Source organism: Manacus candei, unplaced genomic scaffold, assembly GCF_025592945.1.
Source record: "Manacus candei isolate 608988 ecotype Guabito, Panama unplaced genomic scaffold, ASM2559294v1 h1tg000077l, whole genome shotgun sequence".
NCBI lineage: Eukaryota > Metazoa > Chordata > Aves > Passeriformes > Pipridae > Manacus > Manacus candei.
This window is the reverse complement of record NW_026138125.1, coordinates 8,580,626-8,607,519: the sequence shown is the minus strand read 5'-3', so window position 1 is coordinate 8,607,519 and position 26,894 is coordinate 8,580,626. Positions and strand designations below refer to the sequence as shown.

General features: G+C 43.1%; 1 protein-coding gene across 7 annotated transcripts in view; it reads right to left on the bottom strand.

Moving 5' to 3' along the window:
- The window catches only part of TANC1 (tetratricopeptide repeat, ankyrin repeat and coiled-coil containing 1), a 66,481-nt gene that overhangs the window by 3,874 nt on the left and 35,713 nt on the right, over positions 1-26,894 (bottom strand). For 5 of the 7 annotated variants that reach the window (XM_051810391.1, XM_051810389.1, XM_051810387.1 and 2 more), the window contains exons 4-24: positions 24,982-25,083; positions 23,185-23,306; positions 22,024-22,210; positions 17,581-17,838; positions 16,856-16,975; positions 15,538-15,819; positions 14,513-14,676; positions 13,069-13,300; positions 12,464-12,630; positions 10,619-11,226; positions 9,175-9,283; positions 8,861-8,983; positions 7,827-8,063; positions 7,052-7,237; positions 5,425-5,503; positions 3,825-3,958; positions 2,984-3,107; positions 2,689-2,864; positions 1,537-1,669; positions 676-767; positions 96-242 (exon numbers count right to left, since the gene is read on the bottom strand). In XM_051810391.1, the coding sequence (XP_051666351.1) occupies positions 96-242; positions 676-767; positions 1,537-1,669; positions 2,689-2,864; positions 2,984-3,107; positions 3,825-3,958; positions 5,425-5,503; positions 7,052-7,237; positions 7,827-8,063; positions 8,861-8,983; positions 9,175-9,283; positions 10,619-11,226; positions 12,464-12,630; positions 13,069-13,300; positions 14,513-14,676; positions 15,538-15,819; positions 16,856-16,975; positions 17,581-17,838; positions 22,024-22,210; positions 23,185-23,306; positions 24,982-25,083 (3,782 nt within the window). Of the gene's footprint in view, positions 1-95; positions 768-1,536; positions 1,670-2,688; positions 2,865-2,983; positions 3,108-3,824; positions 3,959-5,424; positions 5,504-7,051; positions 7,238-7,826; positions 8,064-8,860; positions 8,984-9,174; positions 9,284-10,618; positions 11,227-12,463; positions 12,631-13,068; positions 13,301-14,512; positions 14,677-15,537; positions 15,820-16,855; positions 16,976-17,580; positions 17,839-22,023; positions 22,211-23,184; positions 23,307-24,981; positions 25,084-26,894 lie in introns of those variants that run through there. The other 2 variants (XM_051810390.1, XM_051810392.1) reach the window with 2 other exon arrangements.

The following is a 26,894-nucleotide window of genomic DNA, read 5'->3' as shown; positions in this document are numbered from 1 at the left end:
ATAGCACCAATAAATGTCCACCCCAGCAATGCAGTAGGAGAGAATTCTCAGATTCCGAAAGCCAGAGAGGCAGCAGAGGAACAGTAAGATCTTACATTTGTTTTTCGGCGACATCGTGACAGGTTCAGGTAGAGTGAAACTCTCAGCTCAGTGAAGGCTTTCATTTCCTCTCCAAAGCCTTCCCTCGGGAACTTCCTCAAGGCGTACTGATAGCGCTGGGCTGCTTCCTTCATCTTGCCTTTCTGCAGAGTTTAGGGAACAAGAAGCTTTTCACAAACTTTTAATATTGCAATACTGTTGCAAAAAAGCATGTTATATTTGACATCTACCAAGAGGTGCCCTTCCAGAAGAAAACAGAGACAGATTTTTAAAAAATAAATATACGCAGCATAGGCTATACTGGCAGACAAGCACAGTGAGAGAACTTGCACATTAACTACAGTTTGTGTTTGTTTGTTTCTGAACTCAAAATGTTTAATGGTATTAGACCAGGATAATACTTGCATTAATACTACCAGTACCAGAAAAAATCATGTATGATACACGCATTTTATTTTTTTTTAAACAGACCAGTAAAATACCAGATGATGTAGTCAAAAAGGAGGTATAAAGAAATTTAATCTACTTACATGCAGAAGTCCAAGATTCTGTTATAAAAAGTACGAATCTACCTACTTTGTACAGTGTATTTCCTTCTTCCATCAGTTTCTGCAGCAGAATCAGGAGGATATCGGGTTTCGAGGTGGCCATAGCCCAGGCTGCATTTCCTGCAAGTTAAATTTTAGGGGTCTCTGACAAAGGGGAAGAAAGTGTGTTTCTGCTTTCAGAGTAGGAAGTGAATCAGCCTAGAGAGCCTAATCCCACTTCAGGAGATATTCCACCTGCGTGGAACTAGTATTCCTGTTCTCATCATCCAGGTGTACACACGTTTAAACTACGTCTATCCCCTGCCTGCCCCTCTGCCCCACCACGGTAAAGCTCAGGCCTAAGCAAGGACCTGTATTTGGTGATACTTACTATCCAAAAAATATGAAATAATATTTCAAAGGTACTAAGGATTCAGTAATTATCACATACACAACTGCACCATGTACTTGCCTACTGATAATACATGACTTGGACATACATTTTTTTGCCTACCCTTTGCAAAAATGTATGATTCTATAATTTATTAAAAGAATGTCACTTAAATGTAAAACTTGTTAATCTAATTCATTAACAGTGTCAGACTTATGTATCACTAATAGTGAATCACCATTTTCTTGTTTAAGTATATCATGGCAGAGTAACCACGTACAGAGTGACTCCTCCAGACCTCACCCTCAGCACACATCACAGAAAGGAGCAGAATAAAACTTCTAGAGTTGTGTGTGTCTGCCTTTAAAGAAGATTGTTTCTCTTGAGTGGGCATCTGCAAACCAGACAACCAGCAAAAAAATCTAGTGTTTCCAGTTATTTAATCTGCTTTACAGAAATGACTGCTTCTGGCAGAGCAGAAGGCAGCTGTTTCTCCCGGTACAGGGCAGTTCCACTCACCCAGCTTGGCTCCTTTCCTCAGCAGTGTGACCACGACTGAGGTGTTGCGGCAGCCGATCGCTCTGTCCAGCGGCCGCATCCCACTGTGATCCACGTGCTCTATCATTGCTCCCTTCTCCACCAGATACTGCACCTGGGAAAAGAATGAGACAAGCCTTGTAACATGGCTTGTGGCAGGAAAGGCAGAGCAGTGAAATATTTAAGCTACTGCATATCCTCCTAGAAATACACTGAGGATGCGCTCCAGAGGTCAGTACAGCACGTGAAATCCACTGAAGGCAAGGCAGCATGGGATACCTGGCAGCAGTGGCAGGTTGGATGGAAGCAATGGTCATTGCTTGCCCAAGTGTGACCAGCAGTGATCTCTGAAGGGAAGAGGCACCAACAGTCCTGACCAGACGGGTCCCACGACCCACAGCCACGGGCCTGCTCTGCACCTTTCATTGGCATCATCCCCCCCAGCCAGTGGCTGAGCACAGACTCTGATGGGACCAGTCTGTGAGGGGACATGGCAGCTGGCACTGCTCCAGCACAGCCACCTAACAGCAAACATGGGGACAGGACGGAGCCTGGACACCCCTCACTTCCCAGCAGAGTCTATCCAGTGTCACCTACAAACACTCGCAGTGTCAGGAACCCGCCAAAGCCAGTGCAGAACCTGAGGGCTTATTTACAATTCAAGTTAATTCTGACAAAGGCTGGATGGGACCAAGTGCTACAGTGAGGTCCCTGCATGGCAGCACCTGAAGTGCTGTTCTGAAACAGGACATTGTCTGTGCAGACTCAGAAATACAGATGTGAGTGTGAGAGGCTGCACGTGCTGTTCCCTCTAGTTCCCTGCTGACCTCTTGGATCTGTCCATAATGCCCTTCCTATTCCTACACCTCTCCCTGGGGTCTCTGTTCCATGAAGGCACCACCTGACCAGGACCCTGTCAGGGGACTCCCGTGGGTCTGCAGCATAATTCTGGGCTTCTCCCTCATCTGGAAAATGCTTTCTGAGCAAACACTTGCACTGCAGTTGGGATGTGAGCAGTGTAAGCATCTTAACTACTTCCCCAAATTTTCTTTCCATTTTCGTTGGCAATATTTTTTCTAAGCTCTGTTTTGTATTATGAAAATTTAGTACATGCTTTTCTTTTGTTATACTTACAATATCAGCATCTCCATAAAACGCTGCCAAGTCTAGGGGTGTTCGTCCATTTTTGTCTGTCTGATCAGTTGTTGCACCTTTCTCTACTAAATACTGAACCACTTCCCTGTGGCCTTTCAGACATGCCCAGCTCAGAGCTGTCAGTCCTTCCTTGTCCAGAGAGGAAATAGCTGCACCTGTAAAATGAATATTAACTTTGTTAGGAAGATGTTCTGTTGAATAGGAAAAATTGCCTAACACACAGATGCAGTCTCTGGTGCATCTGTGCAGCCTTGATCCACTATTTATTTTCTACCTTCAGAAAGCAGAAATTCCACAGTGCTCAGATGTCCTTCACAAGAAGCCACCATCAGTGGTGTTCGGCCCTGCTTGTCACTTAAATTCACGTCAGCCCCATGCTCCACTAGAAGCTTAGCAACCTGAAATAGAAAATAGCAATTTAAAAATACACTGCTTGTACCAGAGGAGGTTTAGGTTAGATATTGGGAAAATTTCTTCCCTGAAAGGGTTGCCCAGCCCTGGCACAGCTGTCCAGGGCAGTGGTAGAGTCCCCATCCCTGGAGGGATTTAAGGATGTGGCACTTGGGGACATGGGTTAGGGGTGACCCTGGCAGTGCTGGGGGATGGTTGGACTCGGTGGGCTCAGAGGGCTTTTCCAACCTTATTGACACCATGATTTTATGAAATTGGCAGATTTAGATTTCAGCCACAATATCATGAACTTTTAGAACAGAGGACAGGTGTTATTTACAGCAATCCCTGGGAAATCCCATGCAGCTCAAGCCCCGACTGTTTGCAGTCCAGGGCCTTGTCCTGGCAGGAGTGGCCAAAAAGAGGAAGGCTCCTGACTCCAAGGTTCTCTCTCTGCCCAGCAGCAGCTCAGAAGATCCAAAATGGTCTCTGATCTTGGTCTAGGAAATGAAATATTTTAACTCACGAGTTATTTTTCAGGTATGTTACAACTTAAGGCTGTCGTGCAGCCGATGTACTTTTGTGAGTTACGTCAAGCGATACAAAGGGTTTGGAAGGAAAGTTGATGCGAACGCCCATTAGAAAATGTACATGAATTTATTTCGGAACTGGAGGGGGGAGGAATCGGGGCCCAGCTCCCAAGGGATCCCCCAGGCTGTGCAGACCTGCCAGTGGCCCTGCCGGACGGCGCAGAGCAGCGGGGGCACCCCCCTCCTGTTGGCTCTCGTCACGGCCGCCCCGCGCCCCAGGAGCAACTCGCACACGTCCAGCTTCCCTCGGCCTGCAGCAGCTGTGAGGGCTGAGAGAGCAGGGCATCAGAGGCTGGGAGAGCAGGGCATCAGAGGTTGGGGGAGCAGGGTATCAGAGGCTGGGAGAGCAGGGCATCAGAGGCTGGGAGAGCAGGGCATCAGAGGGCTGGGAGAGCAGGGTATCAGAGGGCTGGGAGAGCACAGAGGGCTGGAAGAGCAGGGCATCAGAGGGCTAGGAAAGCACAGAGGGTTGGAAGAGCAGGGCATCAGAGGGCTAGGAAAGCACAGAGGGCTGGGAGAGCAGGGCATCAGAGGCTGGGAGAGCAGGGCATCAGAGGCTGGGAGAGCAGGGCATCAGAGGCTGGGAGAGCAGGGCATCAGCACCAGCTCTGGGCTGGCTAACCCTTTACACCCCCCCCCCCGCAGGTGTTACTGAATCCCCCTTGTTTCAGCTTTTCCCTGCGACCCTCATTGAAAGCTGAAAAGAACAAAGAAAAAAGAAAATACTTTCTCCATCATTATTTTCCCCCCTCTTCCATTTTGCTCAAAATAGACTTTGAAATTAAAATTTTGTTGTTTGTGTTGAAGCCTCACCAGTCATGCCAACACTGTTGAAAAAAAAGGTCTGTGTGTGACTTCTGCAAGATCAGCAAAGGACTTGCCCCTCCAGTTTCTAAAGCCCATACGAGCAACTCTAATTAGGAAACATATGACAAAGGGAACACCCCATATTTTCTATATGAAGTGGGTCAAATTGTGAATTTCCTGTTACTCATTTTTTAGCATTTTCAAACATAGTAAAGTAGATTTTTTTTAAATTCCAGTGAATGCTGAAAGTAAATGAAATTACAAACACTGCAGGTAAATTCTTCCTTTTTAACAACAGTATCAACCTGTTCCCTCCTCACTCACTCAAGCTTCACTGTGTTACAGTTACATCAACTGTTTAGAGCTGAACAACTGGAAAATAACTGCTCTAGATATCAAGTATTACTGGCAAAAGACTCTGTCTTGCTCAAAAATCCTTTCAGAAGTTCATTTCCTCGGTGAGTAAAGATTTCCAATGCCTTATGCAAGAACTTAAAAAAAAGTACCACTGACAAAATATTAAAGAACAAAATTAACCTAGAAACAGATGTCCAAAGACAGGTCTTTTCCTCCACTGCCTAATTAGAGCAAATGAGGCAACAGCCCAGCATTTTCTCAAAATTTATGAGATTTAAACAGAAGTTCTCAAACAGAGAATCTCATAAAGTTCCATAATGAAACACTGTATTTCCACCATTTTCAATTTAATTAGAAAGTCAGTAATTTACAGTAATTTTAATATAAAATAATTCAATACATGAGATGAACAGATTTAGTAAGTTAAAACGCTATCCTTATAAACTGCATTTTTTTATTAAACCTGGTACGTCCCATCATTTTTATTACAGAAGATTAAATTAAAAAAATTAAACACTCTTTCTTCTTAAATGAGCAACTCTAATTAGGAAAAATATGACAAAGGAAATACCTGTTTCTCCCCACAAGGCATCAGTGTCATTGATATCCATGTCATGGTCCTTTTCAACTGTCAGGATGTAGTGAACCACCTACAAAACCAAGGAGCAGAGATGTGCTGAGCCACAAAAACATCGGTTGTCACTTGCAAAGGATAAAAGATGTAAAACAAGAAGTTTGGGATGCTACAGGTAAAGAAAAGGATCTGGGTATTTTCAGGCTGTCTGAAAACTGTTGTATACAATGTATAGAAAATCCTAGAATTTTAAATGCTAGAACATAATTTATTTAAAATTCATGAAACACACAGGTCCTTTTTTCTAGCTAAGAAGAATTGAGCTTCTTAATGTCTTAAGAATAGCGAACCATGGACATTTTCTGGTAAGTATGATTAATGTCATCTGTTTTGCTGGTATTGAGGAGCTGACTGGTTTCATTTAATCACTGGATAACAAGCAAGAACTTTTACAAGAGTGAAGGAATTATCCATTAATCCCAGTTAACCACAGTTCAGAATCCTCAGGTTTATATTTTAAGACAGCAATGGCTTATATATCATATCATAAATTGACTTCATGTAGGCATTTTTATATGTTAATCATCTAAATAACTTTAAGGATCAGATTCTTGATCTTATATTAATTAAAAAATAGATTTAAAAGAAGTAAATATTGAAATGGCTTTATTGAACAGATTTTGTTTCCATTTTTGGCCCATCACTTAATACATGACCAGAGACCCCCTCAGCCTAGTGTGATTTTTATTCAAGTACCTTTACTTACCCATTACTTTTATATCAAGGTTACAATTTATTTTCTCAATGAACAGACAACATACTTGTATTACCTAAATATCTAAAGCGTTTTGAGTATTTGTTATGTGTTTACTTTTAGTGTTCCTTCCCAAATTTCTATCTGAAGTGACATTAAGGTCAAGTCTGTAACTTGACATGTAGATCAGGTAAAAAGTTAAGCATGTGCAACTATATGCAATGTAAAATTTGGTATACTATGGAAAAAATTCACTGTGAAGTAGATCCACTCAGGTGGATCATTGATACAGAAACTCATCACCACTAGAGGTTTAGGACAACTTCCAAGAACAGAGAGGAAAAATGTAGACAGAAAATACATATAAAGAAAACCTGAAGCCACATTATTGGGTAGCATTGCGACAGCATTTGCACCAGATGCTAATACAAACTGGGATAAATACCAGGAGCTTCAGTAATTCTTCCCAAACCTTTTTCAAAAAAGCTGCAAGCACTGTTGCCCCATCCTACTGAATTCAGGGGATGTGGTAGTACTGAGCTCCACTCCCCTGGCAGCGTCCCACGTGCCATCCTCACCCACCTGGCAGTGCCCCACGTGCCATCCTCACCCACCTGGCAGTGCCCCATGTGTGATCCTCACCCACCTGGCAGTGCCCCATGTGTGATCCTCACCCACCTGGCAGTGCCCCACGTGCCATCCTCACCCACCTGGCAGTGCCCCACGTGCCATCCTCACCCACCTGGCAGTGCCCCACGTGTCATCCTCACCCACCTGGCAGTGCCCCATGTGTGATCCTCACCCACCTGGCAGTGCCCCACGTGTCATCCTCACCCACCTGGCAGTGCCCCATGTGTGATCCTCACCCACCTGGCAGTGCCCCATGCTGGCAGCAGCCGTCAGTGCCTGGTGCAGTGCCTGGCGCTTCCGCAGTGCGTCCTGCTCCCGGCACGGAGCCACCCACACCAGCCCCAGCAGGTACTCCAGGATGCCACGGTGCCCTCTCAGGGCACTATGGACCAAGGCACACTGGCCCTTCTTGTCTGCACAGTCAGCCTGCACGGGGGAAAAGGAACATTGGGGGTTAAAAAGTGCAGTGAAAGGCCTGGAGAGGAGACCTGGAGCACTGCAGGAGAGCAGCTGCCACTCCTGCTGTCCAGGGCAGCCAGGGACATCTGGGGAATTACAGGCCAGGCAGCCTCACCTCAGTGGCTGGGAAAGTGATGGAAAATAGAATCCAGAAACCACTGCTAAACACAAGAAGGACAAGAAGGTGACCAGGAGCTGTCAGCATGGGTTTGCCAAGGCGAGATGAAGCTTGGCCAGCTGGACAGCCTGGGGCTCCAAGGGGATGGGAGAGGGGGTGAGGAGAGCTAGGGATGCTCTCAACCTCAACTTTAGGGGGCTCTGACACTCCTTCAGTAAGACAAATAAGCTGATGAGAAGGTCCTGTAAGTGCACAGTGAGGTGCACCCCAAACTGGTTGCACAGATCTGGCAGAGGGTTGTGATTAATGGCACAAGGAAAATGCTTCATGGAAGTCTGGACTGCCCACCAGGACTATATCTGATAATTATATATTTCTGTAATCAACAACAGTTTTCTTAGGCCTTTGCCTGACTCTCTTGGCTGCACACCAGCTCACCTTTGCACCTCTTTTACAGAGCAGTGACACGATGTTCATGTGACCGGCAGCAGCTGCGTAACTCAGGGCTGTCATCCCGTTTTCTGAAGTTCCATCAATAGCAGCTCCAAATTCTAGCAGAAGAGTGACCACTTCTTCATGCCCAAGGTGTGACTGAACACACAGCACTGGAGCATTATTCAGTACTTCAGTCCTGTAATTCACATTTGCTCCTGCCAAAATCAGCAGTCGACTCACCTAAAATTTAATTTAAACAGAACAATATTTTCCTCAGATCTGTCTGAATTTGACACCTTGATCAGGTGTTATTCTCTAATTTTGATACAGATTTTACTGGCAGACATCAACTTTATCACATATATAGCAATACATGAGTGTAAAATCTTCTCTTAGTAAATAATTACTGTATTACTGACCAACACACTCCCGACAGAAGATTCGTCTCTCCCCTGAAAACTCACTACTCTCATCACAAATACATGTGTGACTGAAGATTTAAGTAACTGTCTCCATTAAGAGAGAATCAGATTGCATAAAAAGCAATCTCAAAAAAATGAGCAAAGCCTGCGTGTGTGTGTTCACGGACATGCACTTCCCAACCAAAAGGAGCAGCTGGCTCAAAGTCCAGCTCACCAACTTGGATTTCCCTATCTGTAATCTGGGGATTCAAATAACAGTGCAAAGTTATGGCATTTTACATCCTCTCTTCTCACAGCATTTCCCCCTGTTACAACTGGCACATCCCCACAGCCCCGCGAGGCCAGTGGGATGTCTGAGCCCCAGAAATGCACCCACACCCCCCTCTGCTGCAGAGTATGGCTACAGCAGAACCAGGCCTAACCCTTCTTTCCATCAAAACCATCCAGGAAAACTGAGCTGGACTTCAACCACAGCTTATAAAAGGACATGAAGGTTGGGTACAAAGGAGTTCAATCCGGGTGTGAGCAGCTTTTCTGCTAAAACTTCAACACCAACCAGTGGCAGCAGCAGCACCAGATGAAGCGCTGACTGTATGAGAAGGTTGATTTTCTTACCTTCACATTGGGTGTGTAGATGTTTCTTAGAGAAGCCAGGGCTGTGGACAGTCCATCAGTACTATAACCAATCCACAGGGCTTGGAGATGACTGGAAGAAATTCCGGTCCTTTTACTCAGACCCTAACAGGAATGATATAACAGGAGATCTCTCTATAAGATTAGAAATACTATTTTGATCTACAACTCAGTATAAAGAGAAATAACAATTTGGTTGTTAGCACTACCAAGTATTTTGCATAAGCTCCTAACAAATTATTCAAGGAAGTCAGAGGAGAATCTCTATGACCCAACTACTAAGTTGCAAGCTTTACCTTAAAAATGTGAGCTTTAAGGATGTGATGACCAAGTTCCATAGTTTGTTGGCGATTTAACTTTCCCTCTTGTCGAGAAAACATGAAAGCCAGTAGAGCATGTCCATTCCTAGTAAAAAGGATTGAGAACCACTTTTATAACTGTATCTCAGTAAATATCCTAACATGTCTAGGTGCCTGTTATAACAGCTCAACTTTGTCAGACTATTGAAACACACCATTACATCTGAACAAAATTCCTTCCCTAACGAAATAACACAAAAAGAAAAGAGACAAATTTTGAAGTTGAAACACAGTCCTGGTATTTCTCTGCTGTCCCCTTGCAGGGGGCTCATGTCAGCTTGACTCTGGTTTACTCCTCCCTTTTGTGTTCTCGAGTCAGGAACTGCAGGCACCTGAGAGAGAAGTCAATTCTTTTAGAAACACAAGATCTGGATCATTTTGAAATTTGAGATAAAATGTGAATTTAGTAATTTGACACCTACATTAGTGGTGGTCAGTGTTCTAGACAATAGTGGCAGTGCCACAAGCCTCAGGAAACAAGGTTATCATACACTATTCATTAATGGGATATACGCTGGAACTGGGCAATTAACCATAGGCTAACTGGGCTCTTCAGCTGAGGGGCAAGTTGCAGGGGGCTTCTCACCCTGCCTTCAGAAATTTCTGGGCAGACCTTTCCAAAGCCAGCAGTTTTCCCTAAGCCCAGGCAGCCCCCACTGCTGCTGGGGCCGGCGCTGGGAGTGCCCAGTGCGGTGGAACTGGGGGGGCCATGAGGCTGCAACCCCCCAGCCCCACCTGCAGAACTGGCTCCCTTACAGCCACATGAAAGCACAGACAAGTCTCGGGCCGGTCATAATGTCAAATGTCAGGCATTATGTATTCTTTTGTAAAACCCCAAAACTGTAAACCCTGAAGAACATGAAAAAAATGGAAGGAGTTGACTGTGAGAATGTGATGACCAGTAACAGTCATTGTCTCCAACTCAATCAACTCCTGCTCCTCAAGTCACAGAAAGGGAGCTGGAACAAACTGAAACAATGCCAGGAGGATATAATTACACCACAAAATGTCTTACTATTTTTATATTTAAAAGAGCCCAAATGATCTTCCTCTTCTATTTCTGCACTCTATATAGGCAAGGTGCTGCTGCACTTGATTCTTAACAATTTTGCTGTACTAATAACAACACAGTACTCTCATTTCTCCACGAAGGTAGTAGCAAAGTCAAATGCAAACTTGTGACTTCTACAGAGTCAATTATGCATTGTAACCTTTGACTTCAAGTCAAGTCTACCTCTAAACATATAAAATTTTTAATTTTGGAAAAAATTAGGTGTAATTATGCTTTAACATCCCTCTTTCCTCTCACCAGCTCTTGCAAACAATTATACAAAACACAACTGCAGTTATTTGAAACCAAATTACTGCATGTTTTATTTACCTTGGCTCACATAAGAAGTCAGTATTTTCACCATCTGCTCTCCAGACAAGCCATTCCCTGAAGGAAGGATGGCAGAACATGCGTGTTTTGTCACGTCTTTTGATCAGAAAACATGAAAGGGCTTCCATCCTCTGGCTGAAGTCTTCCCACTGGTGTTCCCCATTTATCTGTCCCGCATTAATAGCCTGGAAAATCTGGTCATCTGTCATGGGATGCAGGGATGCCAGTGCCACATTGAGTATGGGCTGGGCTCGCTCAAAAGCAGAGTTTGTCATGAACTTCATATTGCACTGCAGTAAGTACAGCTCTGACAGAGACACAGGAACAACCTTGTAGCTTGCACTTTTGATTACTAAGTGACCCTTTTGGAAAAGATCCAGAGTGAGTTTCAAATAGAGATAAGATCCCAGGCTTCTCATGATCAGGTGGTTACTCACTTTCCCAACAGTAGCTGCATCAGCTTTTCCATTTAAAGATATGTTGTTTATGATTTCCTGGCTGCTATTAATTCTGTACTGAATGTAAGCATTCAAATCATTGTGAATTTCCTTGTTGTCTGGAAAATTGTCCAGGGATATTGCAATAAATGGTAGTGAACTTACTACTTCCTGTGAGGGGGAGAGGGGGAAAAAAAAAGAAAGAAAAAACAAACCCAGAGGCATTATAGTATTCCAGCACTGAGAACTCCATGACACATCTCTGCTGTGTTTCTCTTCTGTAGTATCAGACAAAGTAATTTAGTATCCCTGTGACGGCTTTGCAAATACCATCCCCTGATAACAGGTAGAACAGTATTTCTACATTTTATCAGTTTTCATAGGAAAGTATCAAATATTACAGTGACCAAGCTCAGTAGTTGAAGTGGATGAGCTATAGAAATGATCACTTCAAAACAGAATACAGTTACCAGAATTAGACCCTAAGACAGGCCAGGGGAAAGGGCAGGTAAGAGGAATGATATATTAGGTAGGAAAGATTTATTAAGAAGTATCATAAATGACAAGAGAGAAAAGCATCTCCTTTTCATTTTATCTTCCAGTAACAATGTACCAGAAAGGTACCATCCACACATCCCCAGCCCAAGGTGGCTGAAGGCAAGTGCGGCACAGTTTGACACTTCAGCAGCTTCACCTGAACATATTTTTATGTTTATTTACATAAAGATCCAAAAGATCTTTATTTTAAAGAAAAGCTTCTACAACTTTTAACTTCAGCTTCTTACCTAAAGTAAAACTTCTAAAGTTTTACTTTAAAATTTCTAAAATTAAAGCTTTGGAACTAAAAACTTCTTGCATAGAGGTATCACAAGGGTTTAAAACAAACTTCTCCACACTTTCCTCAACACAAAAAGGAACCCTCTATTCCACTTTATGCAGTTACATGGATTTCTAAAAGCTGCACTGTCAGGCCAGTGAGATGTCTTCATCACAGACACACATCTCCAGACAGGGAACAGTCCCTACTGCAGAAAATAAAAAAAAACTTTAGTTGAGAAATCAATCAACTCTTCAGCCAGTTAGACACTCCTAGTGCTCCTGGCAGGCAGGCAGAGATGAGATGAACTCCAGGAGGCCGTACTGAAGCACATCTGCACCTTGCTATTGCAGTCCTGAGGGCCAAGGGAACAGACTCCAATTTCACCATTTCTTATGAATTCTACTGGCAGCCTCCAATATCATATTTGTGTACTGTGAATAAATATCTGACAACCAAGGAAGGAAAAAACCCAAGAGACTTCACTCTGAATTCCTGTAAACCCAGTATTTTTCATAATAATGCAGCTGCACCAATATGAATGATTGTTTAGTCTTTAAGGGTAAGGAAAGTACTAAAAGGTGTTTTTACCTGGAAGTTAGTTCTTACAGTCACAATGAGCTTCAGCCAGGGAGGAAACTTACAGATTACACTTGTGATAAATGAAGAAATTGTGTCACCATAATCAGGCTTATGAAATTCAGCATCATTTAAACCATCTACCAAAATTATGTAGTCTTCCTCAGGAATCTTCTGTTCTGAAATTTGAAAATAAAAAAGGAAAGGATGAAAACAAATTCTCCCATTAAATGACACATTTTTGTCCTCAAATTTTTATCCTCAACCACTTTGCAAATTCTTAGGCACAGACAATTACAAGAGAAAACGTGACAAAAGCATCTGAAAACAAAATCCTTTAATGTGAACGTGCAGCCTTAACTTCAAGCTACAGTTATCCTTCAGTTTTCTGGTAAAAAAAAAAAAAGGTAAAGCTTCCATGACCTTTAGTAAGTTTCACAGAATTTTAATTTAAAACACAAATAAACCGTTGAAAACCCACCTGTTATTGTTACAAACAACTACCACAATTAAGGAATAATCCCTTTCTCCAGGAATATCCTGCTTTATTTAGTTCTGATTTCTTTTCCACGTTTCCTGCAGTTCAGATCCCATTTCCAGGTCCCTGCTCCCCGTACCTTTCCTGAGGTGTGTGAGCGGCTCCAGCACTCCCCTCCTGAAGGCCGCGGCAGGGTCCTGCACGCAGGAGCGCAGGCTCAGCAGGCTCTGCAGCTGGGGCTCCCTGCCCAGCAGCTCCCGGAAGGCTGCCAGCTGCTGGCAGCGGCACAGCAGCGCGGCCACGCTGTGCACGAACTCGGGCACCAGGCACGTGTACGTGTTGTCAGCCTGGCAGTAGTGATAAGCCACCACCTGGAGAGGGGGAAACCAAAAAGCATCACCTTCTCAGTATTTCAGCTGGGTACTAGCTAGTGTAGTGATAACAAAGTGTTATTAAACTTCTCTCTCATCGACAAAATACTCTTCAGCGTCAGATCCGACCCCGCGGGCCTGGGTCAAACACAGGGAGGAAGGCAAAGGAGTAGATTTTTGACCTTGCAGGGCATGCAGAGAGGAAAAGAAACCAAAGTGTCACATTCTGGCAGGAAAACAGCAATGGGAGTTTGTGGCATTTGGATACAGTGGGGAAGCAGCTAAATAACTAAGCAGTACGAGAGAAGTAACTTGAGGTTCTGACCTGTTAGCTGGGATTTAACAACGCTGTGTCTCACACTGTAACAACCAAGGACTAATTTGATCATCATCAGGCAGAAGTAAATGACAGACAGCTATTAAAGACATGCTCACATAAGCCAAGGGAGAAATGGGACAACTAGTTTTATTCTGAGTATTGCAAAGGTGTGTATTACTCAAAAATAAACCAGGACATAAGCCATATTTCTTTGGAAAAAAAAAATCCAACCACAAGAAGAACATGGCAAACAAAAAAAGCCTGCACTTCAGAGGCTTTCATAACACTGCTTCTAACTAACACATATCACTTCAAAGACTGCATGTATTATGATGTTTTCATCATAACTATTCGTATAAAGTATGCAATTCAGACATTCATTATTTTTACTACTTAAGCAAAAAATAAAACACTTAACATAGCAATCTAATGCAAAAATGACTTCAGACTCTCAGAGTGTGGAAAACAGAAGAACTACATTCAGACTCAAACTGTATCACAGCAGCATATATAGATGGATTATATACAGACCAAAGATTTTATTTCCCCCCCCTCAATTTTGCTTTTGGAAGGTACATTGAGCAGCTCCCCGGAAAGAACACACAGCCCCCTTGGCAAGGAAAGGATCCCAACTTCCCACAGCCCCACAAAACTGAGGAGAAAGTGTTAACCTGACTCTTTCCAAGATCAAGAAGGATCCAAGTGACCCCCTGAAAGGCAGCAGAGGCAGGTAGCTGGTTTCACCAGCCACCAAACAGAGCCATCCCACAGAGGTGCCCAGGTGACTGCCCCTCTGCCAGCACTGCCTGTGCCTCCCAGGGGGCTCTGCAAAGCAGTGACCCCACTTGAGAGCTCCCCAGCACTCCGAGTGCCTGTGAGGAGTGAGAGCTCACCTTGGAAGCAAGGCGCCTCACAGCATCTCCCGCCTGAGTTTTGTGTTCAGGAGCAGCAGGACAAGTCAGAGTCTTGACCTTAATGTCACTTGTACTGGTGTCACCTGCTGGAGGGGCACATGGGGGTAACTGGCTTAAGGGAATCTCCTGGCAGGAGTCACCACCTGCAACAAACACAAAAGAGACCAAATTTGCCGGTAGCAGGCTGCTTTTTAGGAAAACATCATGGAGTGTTTTTACTGCTACAGTAAAAATTAACACTGAGAAATAGCACTACAAGAAACTTGCAATTAGTCTGATAAATACAGACCCACATTTGCAACTTCACAATTTTAAAACAACTCAACAGACTTTAGGTAAAAATTACAGAATTACTGAAAGCAAAACCATGGTGACGTGAAGAGTTTCCTTCAGAAAACTACACATACGATGCTTCATTTAAACTAACAGTTATTACATGACTGATCTCTTGGGAAACAGAAACAATTTATCACTGCTATTATTAATAATAGTAATATTTCAAGTGTCAGTAGGGGAAGTAGCAGTAACAGCAGCCTCACCATCCTTCCAGTTAACATAGGCACTGGACTGGTCTGGTGACAGGATGCTAGGGATCCCAGGAGAAGACAGAAGTAGCTTCTCCACAGTTTTATTCTCACCTCTACAGAAATTCTATGGAAGGCACATGGTATACAGAGGTAACGGAACGCTCACTGCTCCCTTTCCAAATCCACGGGAGACAAAGCTACTACAGTCACATCTCAGAGCCTGGGTACACACTGCCTGGCAGAGGGAAGAGATCCTGCACACTGTCTCATGTTACCACCTCTCTGATGGGCTGAGCCCATACTGTGTATGTAGAAGGTATTGGTCAGAACACACAATTTTAACTTTAGCTTCCTTTGCTCGCTGGAAGAAAAACGTGTTTGCTAAGGAGTTGATGAGGCCCAATGACCTCAAGCCAAAGAGCAAACATGTGACTCCTGCTGTCAGCACACTAACCCAAACAAGGAAAAGGAACCTACTTTTGGGGGATGAATTAGGGCTGTTGGAAGCTATTTGCCTCATGCGACTTCCATGGCAGCTGAGTGCCACCAGCCGTGAGATGAGGGCAGTCTTCCCAAATCCCACATTTCCAGTGATGACCACTCCCCTGTTCCCTGCTGGGTCAGGACTCTGCAGCTTTTCTTCAATGGCCTGGAACAGCCACTCTCTTCCAACAAACACCGAGTCTGTGGTTATGCTCGGCACCTCGAACAGCAGTGGCTTCAGCAAAATGTCCTGGGGCTTGTAGGGGATGAAACGAGCTGGGAAGAGGTGGCAGGGAGGAAGGTTCATTAGAAGAAACTTGACATGCACTAAAACAGCACAGTTTCAGAAGGGAATGGCATTTAGTGGTCACAATATGACTTTTTAGAGCCTTCATCATGAAAACAATAAAGACTGATCTGCTCAGCTGAGGTCATCTCCATGACCTGAATTAAACTGTATGAATTAAACTGTATGAATTAAACTGTAAAGGGAAGAAACTACCAGTATAATTTGGTGATTCTTTTATGACTGAACTTGAGTTAAGAAGTTGCAGAATCCAAAAAGTTTTCTTAAAAATGCATTAATAATTCTATAAATGGGGAAGTGCCAAATATTTTTCATTTCAGAGTGAACATGCTGCTGAGTATTTCAGTGTTAGGTCTTCAGATCTGTAAAGACACTTACAGAGAAACAGAGAAAGGCAGAGAGAATAAATAATTTTTTCTACTTTAAAAAACCCCTTCATTTTAAAGTAATATTAAAAAAACTACTACCTCCTTGGTTTTTGTACTTTTGAAGTCACAGGATCAGAAGTTACATGCTTGATTACTTGATCTATATATCAGGCAAACACCTGACAACTTAGAGAAGAATTTGGGTTTGATTGCATAAAATATATTAAAATTTATGGGAATAATAATGTTAACTAATAAAATGCTCTAAAAATTCATTACCCAAATCTAATGTTACACAAATGCTGTTTCAGCATCCAACTATGACTATGAAAAGCCATCAGTGAAAAAGCACAGTATAGTGTCTACATATGATCTGAAGATCAGTTTTACCAGTTTACTTAAGATTTTTCTGCTTTTAATTGCCATTGGTTGTGATGGATGCACAGGCATTCAGTTCAATCTCTGAACCCCAGCATCGTGCAGGGAAAAGTGTAAGCAAGCCTCCTATCTGCAGCCATGTGGAGTGGTGTGTAAGGAGCACCCTGAAGGGCTGTTCTGGAGGATCATGCACAGGACAGGATCCCTGCAGGCCCGTGGGACTGTGCCAGCTCAGGGCAGCTCCAGGCCGCACCGTTACCTTCGTGCTGCGCTCTCCCGCCGGCCGCGCCGTGCCAGGGCAAGCGAATGGACGTGCGCAAGGGAGTGTTCCTCTGCCCATCCAAGTAGCTCAGATCCTCCAGTTTGGTTGAACTTGTTGCTAGATATTAAAGGACTGAAGATTATTCTTCTCCCCACATAAGTTACCGAGAGCGTTATTATTTATTACAGTTCTTCCTCCACATGGTACTTACAGAGAAGTTTTTCTAGACAATGGCAGTGAAGCCATTCATGTCATAACATTTACAAAATGCTTTTCAATCAAGTTCACTGAAGATTTGGTTGGGTTTTTCCCCATTTATATGGCCCTCACATCTGCCTTAACTTTCTCATGTTGCAAACAGTTCCCACATTAAGAGTTTTCTTTTTCACTGTGAGAACAACCACCTCAGCAAGGTCAGAACTGTTAGGAACAGGTTCAGGTATTATCTTATAACACACTACTTGACCCCACATAGAATCCTGGAGTAACTGATGGACTTTCCAAGTCCTGACCTAACCAATACCTAGTAGAAAGCACAGTAACAGCCCTCTGGATGACAATTTTAAACAACCTAGGTAATGCTCATCTCTTCGGTTCAGAACAGAGGTTTTTTTCTTTTTGTCCTATAGAGACACTTTCATACTAACAATGTAACTACAGAAAGATTCCACAGAAATGTCCTACCATTAAGAACATCCTTGTTTTCTACCTCAGCACTTTACCTGCAACGGAGTTTGGACGAGGCATTATTAAAGAGCCAGAACTCTGAGCGTAAGGAAGGGGACCCTCTCCTGTTGGTACTTCTTTTGGCAAATTCTCAGCAGATCCAATGGCCTCCTCTTCTGCAACTGGGGAACAATTATCTGTCCTTCGATCACGACTGATGCCATGATGTTTTCCAGCTCTGAGACTCCCATCCTTGCTCCATTCCAAACTGGATCCACTACGATCATCATTTTCTGATGAACTGGTTATAGTGGCTGAAAAAGAGTGAAAAAACCCAACTGAAGTACACACCAGAGGAACATGGCACACGTGTTAGAACAGTCAATCTCAAACAGCACTGTGAAGCATAAATGATAAAAATTCAGTGTTGTTCAGGTCTGTCTCACCTAAAATAGGTAATTACATTAGGATGACAAACAGCCTGCACTCACATATCTGGCAAACTAACTCAACAGAAACCTTACAGCAACTGAGCTATTTACTGTTCCTTTCTTAGCTACCTACTACATGTTACTGACAAGAAGAGCAAATGAGGCCAGATGTACAATGTAAAAGAACCAGTTGAGTATATTAACAAAATTTCAAATGGTATTAAACATACTGATTTAGGTTTTTAAAGTATTTCAGTGCGCTGCAGTACACAGTAAATCAGAGGGTCAAAGAAAGGTTTTTTTGGGGAGGTTGTTTCTGATGTCACCAGAAAACATTTACAAATAATTTCTCAATACTGAGTGAAACTTTTAGGCAGTAAGATGTGCTTATACTGCTATGAAAATTTCCGATGTTGCACAATAAGCAACACAGATCTAGAAGGATCCTCAGTTAAAGGCAGCTGAGAGCACACAGGTGCCTTTGGATGCTGCTACAGAGCAGTGCCTTCCACTGCTGCAGTGACTCACTCCACTGAGACACCACCAACTGCATTATCCAAGGATCCAAATGTTCCACCTTGGTGGTTGAGGATTATCAGAGTGTGTCTTCAGCTGCCTGAGACTGCATTTAATCAAGGCCCCCTGCAATAACTGAAGGTGTGAAGAATTTGTACTCCTGAAGACCTACTCAAGTACTGTTTCATAAAACTATGCTCACCTCTTTGCCTAAGAACAGACATACACTTCTTTGGGATGTTTAATATTGAAACTACTCGGTTTCATTTAAAACTTTTTTAATTAATTAATTTAAACTCTCATAAAATAACTGAACAACAAATATTTGTTAAAGGTTAAGCCAACAATCAGTGCATTTTGAACACTTTAATCAACAGAGGAAAATACAATACAGGATGAAAGAACATCAGGATTAAAAAAAACCCTAAAATTAAAAAATAAAAAAATCAGTACCAGTTCAGATAACAGTATCTATATGAACTCTGGGTCCTCCCCAGGCTCACAATTTAAAAGCTAAAGCTACATATATGGCAATTCTACACTCAAGTGGCCAATTCCTTAAGTAAAACATTCTGGCATACTGGAGCTGCAATGAAACCCAACCATGTGAGCAGCTCCTGGAACTGAGCCTCGTCCAGGCAAGGGGAAGGACCAACTGTTCTCCTTCCACACCACCTGCACTGCAGCTTCAGCCCTGAAGGATGGTGAGGTACTTGTACAACTCTGCATTCCTCCAGCTTAGGCTCACATTCCTAAGGAATGTAAGATCTGATGCTTAAATTCAAGAGCTTGTATTCTAAGAAGTACCAATAATATGATACACAATCTAGAGGCAACAGAAGAAAAAAGCTTTTCAGGCACTCCATTAATCCTTGCACACACCTTAAACTGCATTCTGTATGACAAATTATTTCATTTTGATGGTGCTGTCAAAAAAATCTGGCTCTTCCTGAAGTAGGAAATCTTTAAACCTCTGATTCCTCCTGGAGTGAAATGTAGCATCAGGAAACCTGGCTGCTCGAGATTTTGTACTGAAACAGGGGCAAGGATCCAGCAAAGCTTACATTTTGGCCAGCAGCCCAATCTTTTCTCCTACTCAGATCATTGCTAAAGATTAAAACCTGCCTCCACTACTATTATGTCAAACTCAATAGAAGCAAAGAAGGATTCAGCTACAGCAGTAGAACACTGGAAAACTAAAGGAAACCTGAACCGTAACTAAAAAAGAGGCAAAGGGAGAAAAGACACATTTTCCATCAGTCTGCTGGCCCAGAAAACACAGTGGGAGTAGAAACACAAAGGAAGCCCACGTAAGTAGCATGAAAGAGCAAGATATTCTCATGGCTGGATGAACGCCATCAAAGACACCAGAAAACATATACTTGCTAAGCATAATTTAAAATGCACATTTGCTCCTAAAACTTGAATGTTCAGACACATTTGTATACAAGAAGAAAAGCCCAGGTCACTTATCAGAGAGACGCCTCTTCTTTCCTTTCTCAGTTTTATGCCTTTACAGATGCAAGGGGTGCTGCCATGGGTGGCCAGGGGGTGTTCAAATTCTCCCCGAATCTGAGACATGAACAACAGTTCCACGGAGCAGCAGCAGATGATTTTCATGTGGCCCCACAACCATGAACCACACACTGCCTGAAGGAGCTACACAGAAGTTCCCCCCCCGCTCTAGGAGTTTTCTCCTCTCTGCTCTCACACTCGCATACTTCTCAACTCAACCATCCTCTCTTCTCCCTGTATAATAGAGGACTTTTTTTCATGTTTCTTTTATTTTTGAAACTCCTTCCTTTTCAGTAGTTTAAATAAGTAGCTTTTATCACTGTGTTCTAAAATATTTTTTTTAAAATATTAGTACTTAGGAGGTTATAAAATGATGATGTAGTTGTCACACCAATACACTATTTTAAACAAACACGAGGCCAGTTCTGACCTTATTTAGAACATGGACATACTGACTATTTAAAGCTTGTAAAGCCTGGGTAGTAGGTTCACACAGTATCTACATTTGTGCTCTTTTTCCAAGAGCAACAATTCTGATATACCCTTTCCTTTACATCAAGATGTTCACACTGTCTCAAAAGTAGGTCTTGCACCAAGCTGACCACATAACAATCTGCTATGGAATGAGTTCACAAAATCATTTTCTTAAACTGAAGCACTGAAGTTTCACACAAAAGAGTCTTTTGTTGAATGATGAACATGTCTTTTAGGGTAATGGATCAGTAACAATAATTTATGTCAAAACTTACGACTATTACTTTCCTCACTTTATAATAAAATGCAAAAGCATCTATAAAATCAGTGAAGTGTCACCAGAGTGATCATCATGGCAGAATTCACAACAGCAGGGAGAGAGCACTTGCACCTGGAATTCCTTCTCCAAATAGAAGTTGTAAATAGAAAAGCACTAAGTTCACAGTCAGAGGCAATGACATGTCTTAAGGTTATTTTGTCAAATTCAAGCATTTCAGATCTAAAACTGTTTCCATTCTTCAGCCTCCCTAAATTCACTCAATCAGCTGGACTGGACTAAAACCAAAAGTTCTCTTTCGTGTATTGAGAAAGTATTGTGTTAGGGGGCACTTTGAGCTTTGGTTTTGTTAGCAATCTTAACAGCTGTTAAAAACCAATTTTAAAAGGAATCACTTGGTTAAAGAATCAGCATTAAAAAAAGACTAAACCAATAAAGAATAAACCTTCCTACAGCAGTTTATAACATGAAAAATATGCTTTTAACATCTCAGTCTGACCTTCCAGAAAATAACATTAAAGCTTGTCACATGAGTGCCCAAAGGTGCAGGCAGGTAGTGGTAGAGACAGAGACCCACTGGGGCACAGAGCAGAAAGAGGGTCAGATGGCACAAATGAGGCAGAAAAGGAATTTAATGTTTTCTTTAGAGTTGATCAGAGTCAGCTAGGTGGTAAAAGGAGCTGGGTGACAGCTGGGCTGCGAGGGTGGCTGCCTCTCACCATCACTGACTCCCCCACAGGAGATGCACCTACACCCTCAGTTCAGTCATCTTTCACTGGAGAATCACACAATGGCACCTCTTCCACGATGCCCCATTTTAGTTTCATTTCCATGCTAATTACTCAAAAGTCTGCAGTGTTTTAAACAGTCTGATTTGATTCTCATAAGAAGTCACATCAATTATTGTTTCCTCAGCTGGAAAGTAAACCAGCTTCAAGCTCTGCTGTGCTTCACCCTTATGAGAAGCATTGAATAGACCTATATAATGGAAAAGGAAAAAGGCAGAAGAAAATAAGAAATGGAGAAAAACAGAGGAAATTAATTCTTTTAAAGGAAAACGTGGAGAAATCAGAACTGCACTGGGAAAATAAAAGAAATGCACACCTAACAACAGAAACTGAGCAACTGTTACAGCCAAGAACTAGGTTTCGGTCTTCTGAGCACAGAGGATTTGAAACAGGATCCGTGGACAGCGCAGGACCAAACACAAGGACGTGAAGCAGCTGTTCAGACTTGTACAACCACAAGGAAAGTGCTGTGTGTTACCTGGGCCTCAGGGTGCTCACCTATGATGCCACTGTCCTTGCTCTCCAGGGTGGAGCTGGGGGTGCTCATGGTGCCGCAGGGGCTGCCCTTGGCCGCCGCTTTGCCGGCGCAGCTGTTGAGGGTGGAGCAGGGGCTGTCGGTGCTGGGGGATGTTGTGCTGCTGGTCAGGGTGGAACAGGGACTCACTCCTCGGCTGGGGACTGCACACTGCCGTGGGAAGAGCAGGAACACTCACTCACAGCAGCAGGACACCGCCCGGCACAGAACTACACACCTCGAGGGCAGGCACAGTAAGAACAAAGCAAAGAGCCCATTCTTCAAGGAAAAACTTCAACAAGTGGAAGCTTTATCTAGATTGGGAATCTTAATCTTTCATATTACTCTTAAAAAGCAACCTCTGAACCAAAAAAAGGAATTTCACAGATCAGTGGAAGAGCTGCAGTGAGGCAGTTTTCTTCTCTATCAAACATTTTACTGGATATCCTTCCCCTCCACCTCCTGTAGCTATTCTTTGGACAGAAACACTAGAACTGCAGTCTTATCCACATTTTGCTATCAATGAAACCCAAACTGATGCACTAAGATTTATGAGGACTGGGAATAAACGTGGATAGAGTAAGGGGCAGGAGCAGAGGTTGGCAGTTACAGTGAACTTCTGGTTAGCAGACGACTTTCATATGGACAGTAGCTGCTTGCTTCTCTCCAATCCCTCTACCCCAAATGACAGAGAAAGACTGCCAGACTGACATGAACTTCTCAGGAAAAAACAAACACAACCCTACCCCCCATTTTAACACAATGCTGATATTTTGCTCCCATTTTAACACAATGCTGATATTTTGCATTCTCAGAAATCACTGAAAACAAAAGGAAAAAAGTTCCTCCTAAATACTAACGTAAGGCTGAGAGAACTCCAGAAGCCATTCACATTCACAGAAGATTAGATTTAACCTCTAAGAAATGATGGGGAGTTTATTCAGTTTGTTTGTTTTGAAACTGTGAGTTGATATTCCATTCTTAAAAAAACCACTTGTTAAAATAAAGTACAATTCTATTATTATGTGTCTATTTAAACAGATTGTATTTTGGTAAGTATCAAGTAACTGCAACCAGGAAATAGGGGAAATAACATTAGTCCTCTCTGAAACATGATGAACATTAAATATATTTCATTATCCTACCATAACTTCGTTTTTCTCTTCCATGTGAGCAGAAGTTGGAATCCCTTCCCCCAGCAAAAAACCCAATCTTGTCATCAATTCTTGTGCTGCAGGAGAACAGCTCGAGTCTTTGTCTGGCTTTGCTTTGGAGTGGAGAGAAAAAAAGGTGGTGAAGATTAGAGTCTTGTATTTGGAAACTGTTAAAAGAGGTAAAAAGAGTACAACCAAACTATCCATCAAACTTTTAATTGCTGGTGAGTCTTGGATCCTCTGCATATCTGTACAAATCTAGAGGAGTCAAAACCCACCCTGCCAGTCAAAACAGAAATGGTTAAGTGCAACCAGTTCATCCCTGGACTGATAAACAACTTAACATGACCATTTTCCCATCTGCAGCACTAAGCTCAATGCTACCAGAACTTAGTGGCAGGTTGGGATTCTATTTCTGTAATGTCAAAAAAAAGTAGAGGTTAATGACACAGATGTTTTGTAATCTCACAGTTAACACTACAGCTAATACCACAGATTTTTGTTTTGCCTGCTATGCAAAGGACGGACATCAGTTCCCAGCTCTTCTGGCTGCAAAGATATTTAATTCTATCAGTACAGTGCTTTGAAATGTCTTCTGGCATCCAACTGACATAAGACAAAGTTCAAAATGAGGCAACCTCCACCAAAAGCAGCCAAGCACAGTTGTGCCCATGGCAAACACCTCTTGCTAATGGAATCTCACAAACAAGACATTTTCCTTCTTCCACTGCAGCACTTTGGCATCACCCACCAACCTGGGACCATCTGCTCTGGCAGGAACATTTACAGAGCATTTATTTCTTTTGTCCATTAAAAAAAATATATATGTAACCCTGTCCCATCCTCAGGCATACACAGCTAATTGAGTAAGGAGCATCATCCTACCACTCTGAGAACCATCTCCTCTCAGGAACACTTAACTCTGGAACTGCCAAGGGGGAGACCCAGGAACATGTGCACAGCCACTTCCCTAACAGCACAGGTTTTACTCTGCAAGACTGAATTATCTGATCTCACTTAATCCCAAAAGGGGGAAGTCCATGAAAGTAAACAGCAAAAGATTTTTTTATCTCAGAATTTTCACAAATTGACAGGCCTTCAAATATTTGACTGGAAAATAAATTTTCTCTAAAAAATTGCCATTTTAAAGTTTACAATTAATCTTTAAGTCACAATCCTGAAGTTACACAGTTTGTGAAATCACCATCTATTATTATTATATTTAAATTATAACATTGACAAGTCTGAGTAAATGTTAGGCACAGTACCAAATTCAGTCAGTAACAGAGATCAAAGCCTGAGGTGTTCAACCCAACAAGCACTGTTGAATCCTTACACAGCAGAGGTTAGTGCTGATCCCCAGCAGTCTGCCTGGGAGTACAGCTCTGTGAGAGGAGGAGCATCACGACATGGTCACCTTCAGATGAGGGGGATGAGAACTACATGCTCTCCCAGCTGCACCTAAAACTTGAACACCAGCACTAAAAGGTTGTGAAGGCACAAGAGGGACCAGGGTAACTACACCGTATCAAATAGACGGTGAAAATAATTACAATTAGATCCATATTTGTTACTAAGTATCAAAAATAAGAGCCTTTTTCTGAAAGAAAACATTGCCTTTTAAACTGTAGTTTCTTTTAAATGAGAGCCCCAAGAACTGAGACAACTACAAAGATAACAGGGGTATGATGGCAAGCAGCTCCTCCCAGCCACAGGCCGGGACAGTGTGTACTCCAGAACACACTCTGCTCTGCCCACAGCCCCTGCAGCCCCTGCACACACACTCACCGCCGGGGCTGGGCTCTCCTGGCTCGGGGCCCTTCCGCGGGGGCACAGCCGCCTCTCCGGGCACGCGCGGACTTTCCACATACTTGGGCTTCCTGACCGGACCTGAAATGGGAAGGCAGCAGAGTGGATCCAACTTTTCCCAGATGGATCACAAGTTTCCTGTGTCCTGTATCCTCCATGATGCAAAAAAAGCAGAGGGAATTACTCCTTACACACAGCTGCTGCTGTAAGGAGCTGCACCGCCGCTCTTGAGAGAAACACACGCTCTGGGCTTTTTGGAACACGAGGAAAACAAACTCACTGAACATGGTGTGTAAGCTGCAAGAAACTCAAGCAGGCTGGTTTCCCTCCTTTCCTCCTTCCTGCTGGTCTGTAACTCAGGACTGCACCTCAGGCTCTCACTGTTCCTCCTCCTGGTCTGCACTTCCCACCCAAACAGAGCGAAGCCCCTTCAGGGAGCTCTGGAGAGGGACTGTAGGGCTGATGCCAACTGCACACATGGCCCTGGTAAATGGGCTTTCCTGTCTGCAGTTTGGGTCTTCAAACAGCATCCCTCTCCTTGGCTCAATATTCAAGGCCACTCCAAAGCTCTCTCAGATGTCCCACACTTTGTTTATCAAAACCCCACAATATATTTAGGATGTGGCATTTCAGCCACAAAAAGCATCCCATCTTTCCTTCTGGCAGCAGCCTCAGATGCTACATTAAGTCTCTAAAAACTGCATTGATTTCTTGCTCATTTTCCTGAGCACTCTAAGGCTGATGATTGCTTTGAAAGAGAAGTTGCATCTCTCTCCTCCTTGGCCTCAGGCTCCCAGGGTCACACTGTCACAGAGCTGGGAAGCTTGGTCACCCCATCTCAGGGTGTCACTCCCCCAGAACAATCTGGGTGGATCCACCTGCTCTTTCAGACTTCCATCTAAAAGTGCAACATGGGAACATGGTGACAATCCAATTTCTTAGCTAAGAAATGCTGGGCAGGAAACGTCAGTCATATATGAACATATGTTTGTATCCCTAATAGAGAGTCTTGAGTCAATTCCACTTTTTGCCCCAAAAGCTCAGAACCGACCGTCAGCAGAGGGGGCTCTTCCAACGCTACTGCCTGACAAAATAAGGGGCACTGGCCCTGCTGGAGACAGCAAAAAATACACATTCCTTTGAAATAAATTCACGTTCTTTAAGGAGACAATAGTCCACACCTGTCATTTGTAAGCAGAAGTGTAATCAAATGTATCAAGGTTGAACAACAAAAAAAGCAATCATTCTAAAAGAACCAGAACAACATGTAGCAGTCATGTACAACTAGATCAAAATGGAAATATCTTCGGGACGTGTTTTTAATACTCATGTTTTAAGCTGTGAAGGAGACCCTTTACTGAATTTTCTTCCTCACAAACTACTGTGGAAGTGACTTACAGTACTTGCAAATCTGACATACAACATTGCAACAAGTATGGGAATTCATGAAAGTTTATTTTCATTCACTAATCTAGAACAGGCCACATGAATCAATAAATGGATGAAAAAGGACCCATTTAAATGTGAACTGTATCTGCACAACAGGAGCACTTTTCCAGAAGTGTAAGATGGCTGAATTAGGTCTGATGGAAGGTTCATCTGGGGCAGGGCTTTATCAGCAGCAAACGGCAGAGAGGAATCCAAGTAAGGGAAACCCAGTCCCTGGCGGGCTCCCGTGACTGCTGTTCAGGGCCTCACCACTCCCAGAGGGAGAAGCAGTCACCTGCTATTTAGGAGTTCTAGATGGATTTTCCCTCCAACAACTCACCCCGGCCCTTCTTTCCCAGCCTGCACTCTGTGCAGGTTAACCCAACACCACCTCACACTGTCCCTGCACTGCCTCCTTTTCCCTGCACCTGTCCTTCTTCCAGGCAGACACATCCCAGTGCAGT